Here is a 6,695-nt window from a genome sequence, read left to right on the forward strand (position 1 = left end):
GCCGACGGAGGAGGAGCTGCGCATGCTGCAACCGCCGGTCCGTCCGCTGCACGCGTCTGCCAGATGCCGGCGCCCGCGACCCCCGCCACCGTCCGGCTCCGGACCCCGCCGCACGCCCCGACCCCGTCGCCTTCCCGGTCTCCGATATCCATCCACGGATCCACCGGTGCAGAGGGGCCAGTGGAAGAGCCCCACACCGGCTGGCGGCCGTGACGTGACGCGCGGCGCCAGCGCCACCAGGGCGTCGTCATCAATTAATAAAAAATGATTCCATATCTTTTCGTCGTCTCCTAGTCCTACCGGGCCCCACCACCCGAGTGGGCAGAATCTCCATTCCCCGCTCACCTGACAACGTTGTCTCGGTGGTGCGCTAGGCGCGCGGCGCGCCCCGATACAATTCTTTTCTTCTCCGCCGAGATTGCGTCCGCGCTTCCGCTTCCTCCATAAAGTCCAGCACCTCCTCCTGCTGCCTGCCGTCCACGCGACGCTCCTCGGGCCCGTCGCCTTCCATCGACCCGGAAATCGACCCACCCTCTCTGACCCGAGCCGGAGATAGTTGCGGCGGGGTTCCTTCTTTTCAGAAAGTTCCGAGCCCAAGACTCCAGGAGCCGCGCGGCGCGAGCGAGCGGAGAGGCCCTCGCTGCTGCTGCAGTCTGCAGGTGAGCTCCGGTGGCCTTTCCTCTGCCTCTGCTGGGTTTGGTCTCCGAGGGTTCTTGGGGACGGCAGTGCCTGGGTTACTTTCACGCTTTCACCGCAGCCTCTGGTTCATTGCCATGGGATTTGAGGTTGCGGTTGTCTCTCGGGAACATGGGATTCGATCTTCCGTTCTTTTGCCATGGGGGTGCAAGATATCTCGGGGAATATTTCTTAGCGCGACTTGGAATTAGGATGTGTGCGATTTCCTTTCATCTGCAGGCGGTTCGTGTGGACTACACGACCAGGACTGCTAGAAATTCTATCATTTTCGCAAGTCTTCAATACAGTCTCGTTCTGTTTCACTCACTTTTGATTTTAGAATTCGAACTCCGCAGTAAGTTCTTGCGGACCTGGCCCTGGGGCTGCTCAAAGAACGATCTTTTGAGGGAACTTCTGGTGCAGTGCAATTGCTGTCTAAATGTTTGTTGCGATTTGCAGAAGTTTGGGCACGCCGGATGTGTGGGCGTGAATCTGTTACAACCGAAAATCCTTGTTCGGGTATGGGAAAGGTGGGATCGGAGGTGGCTCATAAATCTGTGGATTATAGTAGGAGGGCTGGCTGGCTAGTGGAGATGCGAATATATCTCTTCTCGGTCGATTCATTTCTTAACTTTGGCGCACTGAAAAATCGATGTGCCCCTATGTAGACTGGTTGACCTTTCGCAACGCATGTACTTCTCATAACTGCAATCACTATGGTCACGTCCATGTCTCGTATTTATTGCAGGGCAATACTAGTACATTACATGTCAGAATCAGTCATGCAAGTGAAACATGGATCTGGTTCTGTCACTGTAGCCATCGTTTAAAAGTTCACAACTTATAATCATGCGATCAGCATGCTGTCACTTGGTTAATCCAAAGATATGCCTGATGAACTAAAACTTGGGTTTTATGCTGAAATTTTGCATCACAAAACTCATGAATGACATGCAACATTTCAAGTGTTTATGAAACTTCTAGATAGCACCTTTGCAGTACTATTCTTTTTTTTTTCCTGAAGTTGTGAGGGAGACTTTGTGCTAGTCAGGTACTGGTAAGTGATAACTGAAGGTAACATGATTGCCATTGTGGTGCAGGTGATACTTTTATAGTCTTTGCTACCTTCAAACAATGGTTAATATGAGGGACAACGAATCATCATATGAAGCGCAAATGGAGGAGCCATTAGGGAGGGTGCGGATACTTTCTTATGGTTCTGGGCATATGCTTAATGATATCACATCGTCTTGTTGGTTTACCTACCTGCTTGTGTTCTTGACTGAAATGGGACTTAGTCCACGGTATGTGCTTTCTGGGTTGCATCCCCTTTTCTCCTATTCTAATATATGAATATATTTTGTTTCTAGTATGTTGCTCGATCATGTTAAACTGGAGGTCTTTATGAAATCGCGTTAGCTTTAGTCGAACTCTTTATCCACTCTACTTAAAGTGGAATTTTATGCTGCTATGAATTAGCAATTTCATGTTTAATTTCAAGTTGTCTTTGACGTGACGCAGAAATTATCTTACTGCAATATAACCAAACGTCCTTTCGAAAAATATATAATCTAAAACTTTAAGTGTAAGTATGTCACTGGTGTTAACAATGTTAAAAATTTGGCAAATATGGCTTTACCATGTTCAAATACTAATGAGGCTATAACAGAAATGTTAGTTGCTAGGGAAATGCCAGCTACTCCCTAGGTCCCAAATTACTATTTGTTTTGGCTTTTCTAGATGCATAACTTTTGCTATGTATCTAGACATAATATATATCTAGGTGCATAACAAAAGCTATGTACCTAGAAAAGCCAAAACGAATAGTAATTTGGGACGGAGGGAGTACTTTTTTTAAAGCCAACAAATTTTCTAATCAATGACATGTTGTAGTCTGCCTAAAAAATTGGATTGTTGGATCAGATCATATGTTCGTTCATCCAGGTTATGGGAAATACTGAGATGCTGAAAGCTTGTAAGTAAAAGCTTCAGGATTACTTCAGACACTTTACTTTATAATTCACCTTTGCAGCGATGCTGCTGTTGTCATGCTTTCTGGACAATTGGCGGATGGATTCACAACAATCTTTGTCGGGGAACTGGTATGAGCCAAGAAATAACATGATCCATCTATTAAAAAGTTCAATACAATAACAATTTATTTGATTTTCTTATCTTTTTAATCAATATGAGATAATTTTCTTTAGCATCTGTTGTGTATAATTCTGGTGAAGATATATAAACATACTGCTTCTGTTCCAGATGGACCGTTTTGGGCATTTCAAACTGTGGCATGCGGGAGGATCTATTTTAGTGGCAATTTCCTTCTCATCTGTTTTCGGTAGCTGTGTCCCTTGCAAACTTATGGGGACTAATTCATCTACTTTGGAGACTGTTGGATACAGCACATTTGCCTCTATCTTTAATGTTGGTTGGGCAGTTACTCAAGTCGCTCACATGTAATTGTTCCTTTATTTCATTACTTTCCCTATGTTTATGTCTATGGTTTCAGCATTTTATTTTTTCAAAAGGGTGGCAAAAGGTTTCAATGTTTCATTTGCGGGTGTCTTTTTCATATTTATAAGGTCAATGGTGAACTGCATGACATCAAGTCCAACTAGCCGGGTTTCACTTGTAAGCTGTCGTAATGCCTTCACAATGGTTAGAATACTCTACCCTAATATTTATTCTGTTATGTCCAAATGAAAAAGTAATTGAATCTGATGTGCTCTTCCATGCTTTTGCTAGGTTGCAAATCTTAGCCTGTATGGCATTGCTTTGCTGATATTTACTCTATTGCATTCAGTGAGCGTAATAGTTCAGGTACTCTCTTTGTATTAAGTAATATGTTTAGTATGTGCCTTATATTCTGGATATTCATTATAATTTGTTAATACTTTTGACAGTACCGGTGGATTGCTTATGTGTCCATTTCCATCGGATCTTGTTTTGTTGTCATCTTCTTAGTTGGAACTAAGGAGCCAGGGTAAGATGGATACCTTCATACTAATATTCTTTTGAAAGAGTTATCTTTTTCTATTTTGAATAAAACATTTTATCTTTAGGTCAATTCAGCACCCTATGGATAAGAACCTTTCCAGAATTTCATGGGCCTACTGGTTCAAGAGAGTATTATACTACCAAGTTGCTCTTGTCTATACTCTGACTAGATTGGTGACCAATGTCTCACAGGTATCTAGTAATCTCTTCATATTTGATACAGGACTGAAATTACCTTTTCTTTGGGAACTTCTAAAGGCATTTATACTGTTCATTCTATTTACACTGGTGAATTTTATTTTTGAATATACAACTTATGCTTGGAACTTCAACAAGATGACCAGTCAGTGATAATGTTCCGTTTGTTTTAACAGGCATTTCTTGCTTTTTATGTGATATATGATTTAGAAATGCCTCAGTCCTCCAAAGCATTGGTAAGGTCCAACCTCAGCCTTGTTTATTTTTTAAGATTTATTTCTGACTCTTGCATTTAGTTTGTCTATTTTTTTATTATATCTTTGGGAAAGTGTACTCATCCAATGACATGCTATTGTAGAAATTTTAAACGATTAAACAAGCAAGTGATATAGTATATTCTCTTGAACTTATTATCAATGTTGTAAGAGGTGCAAAACTCTTGAATGTGTGAAAGCTGCTGAATTTCAGTTTGTTTTCTGAAATTAATCTGCTTTCTGTTAACTCCAGCACTTCTGATGATCAGTCTAGATAGTCCGATGGTTCATAGTCAAAATAATCTGAACACTGAAATATATGTTAAATAATAATTATTTTTTCTTCTTCTGGTAGCTAAGATACCATCACCAATTTTTCGTAACTTTTACTCCATATGTTATATCAGTTAACATGATGAAGTGTGTTGGCAGTGGCGGATTTCCATCTAGGTTCGTGGCCCTAGTCTTGGGCTCTTAGCCCAGTTGCGCCTTGGACTCCCTTCTGTTTTTTTTATTTTTTATGTAGTCCAGCCCAATCATGGAGCAATACCATTGTGCGGCCCTAGTCGCTTGACCAGCACAGCTCCGCCCCTGTGTGTCGGCTTGTAATATGTGTGCCCCTTGGACTAATTATTTCACATTTTCCTTCTTCAGGTTCCTGCTATTATTTACGTCTGCAGTTTGATAGTATCTGTAATATTACAGGTCAGACTGTTTTTAATGTCTACTTTTTTCTAATGTAGTACTTTGTTACTCAACTCATTGGACTTTTGAAACGTTTATAGGAGACTAGATGGTCAAGTTGGCGTCTCAAGCTTTACTTTTCAGCTGGAGCGGTGCTTTGGATATTGTCAGGTCTTGGAATTGTTCTTCTACCAAGCAGATTGAACAACGTCATGTATGCCATTTCAATCGTAATAGGAGCTGCCAATGCACTTATGACAGTAAGTACGATGTTACATTGGTTAATATTTAATACCTGTACTGCAAAGAGATGATACAACTTTAGGAAAAAGTAGTTAGTGTTATACTATGTAGCTAATTCAATAAGATGTACAATTAAAGAAAAACATGCAAGAGGATATATTACCAATTAATCATGCCATGGTGTATGCTGTCATTCTGGCCCATGTACCTAGTTCCTAGTTGTTAGCTGGGTAATGTATCTGGTATGCTGGTTTGTATTTAATTCCTGACCTTTACTGCTATTTGGTTTAGTAAATGTATCCTTGTTGATCAGTTATGGTAAAAGGGAGTAGAGAAAAACAACTTAAATATGTGCTTATGCTATCCTGCATATTTTCAGCTGAAAATTTCCCACACATAATTTTGATCGTGTGGGAGTTTACTTCCATCATTTTTACCTTTCCTTTTCTTTCCTTGGTACCAGGTGACAAGTATTAGCATGGAAGGTGTTTTAGTAGGAGAAGATCTAAACGGTTGTGCTTTTGTGTATGGCTCATTAAGTTTTGTTGACAAAATTTCATGTGGAATAGCCCTATATATACTCGAGTCCTATCAAGGTAATAGCTGTAACTGTCTTAGTGCTGGTACATCAACATAAGCACTGACTTAGTAATCTTTCAGTTAAAATTTTATGAGGTTGGGATTTTGCATGCAGGAAATACCCATATCACACCAAATGTAGGGACAGCATTTGGCTATTCAGTTACAAGACTTGGCTTGGGCTTAGTTCCAGCTGCCTGTTCACTGCTTTCAGCGATAGTAGCTTATACCATGGACCTCCCTGATACTCGGCGAAGACCTTTGGTGGAGCCCCTTCTAGCATGATTTTGCTGGTGGCACTGCTACAGTTTGACTGTCAACATTTGGTCATCAGTAATAGACACATGGTTACGCGATGGAATGACTCTAGTGCTGGAGCCTGAAGCTACTAATGATATTGTAGGGCAAAGGATGGAAGGAGCAATCGGATGCTTGGTCAATTCATTTCCACTTATGTATATTCTGAATAAATTGATTGTGAATGTATTCAGCGACGCGTTGAGTACGGATTAGAAGTAGCAGCAATAGGAACAGGAAGACTTCTTTTGATCATACTGAACTGTACAGATCATTCCACGATCCATTGTAATGCAACTTATCTTCATTGTTCAGCAACTAAACTGCCACATAGGCATATATTGCTCATTGCTGAGCGGAAAGAATGTTTACTCTAGTTCTTGTTTTATAGGACTGTAATTTCGTTGTGATCGCAGAATATACAATGTACATATAACGGATGAAACAATGTCACCTATGGTCATGTAAAATTATTTCTGATATTCAGGAGGCAAGCTATCAGTTCATCATTGATACATACATGGTATGAAAGCTAACTGGCCTCTTTCTAGTGGTTTGATGAACATGAAATTCATCAAGGAACATGTCCTGATGTCCACTTGTCATCTATCACCTTCCAACCCTATTACATTCAAACGCAGGTCTTGTACAATTGGGAGAAAGTTCCAAACTCTCACCTGGTTTTGCGCTGATTCCTTCGCCAGTTCCAGCTGAAAATAACTCTTGTCCAAGTGCTGAATAATAGCAGCTGCAGTTCATTTTTAA

General features: G+C 41.1%; 1 protein-coding gene across 1 annotated transcript; it reads left to right on the forward strand.

The window, feature by feature from the left end:
- Window positions 1-361: 361 nt before the first annotated feature.
- On the forward strand, window positions 362-6,445 carry LOC101761037 (major facilitator superfamily domain-containing protein 12). The gene is made up of 13 exons (XM_012844031.2): window positions 362-659; window positions 1,776-1,979; window positions 2,708-2,777; window positions 2,938-3,134; window positions 3,261-3,336; window positions 3,424-3,498; window positions 3,582-3,661; window positions 3,741-3,867; window positions 4,050-4,109; window positions 4,782-4,832; window positions 4,913-5,071; window positions 5,518-5,650; window positions 5,749-6,445. The coding sequence occupies exons 2-13, from the start codon at window positions 1,810-1,812 to the stop codon at window positions 5,916-5,918; spliced, it is 1,368 nt and encodes a 455-aa protein (XP_012699485.1). The 5' UTR covers window positions 362-659; window positions 1,776-1,809; the 3' UTR covers window positions 5,919-6,445.
- Window positions 6,446-6,695: the final 250 nt, after the last annotated feature.

The sequence above is a fragment of the Setaria italica genome, chromosome II (genome assembly GCF_000263155.2).
Source record: "Setaria italica strain Yugu1 chromosome II, Setaria_italica_v2.0, whole genome shotgun sequence".
Taxonomy (NCBI): Eukaryota; Viridiplantae; Streptophyta; class Magnoliopsida; order Poales; family Poaceae; genus Setaria; species Setaria italica.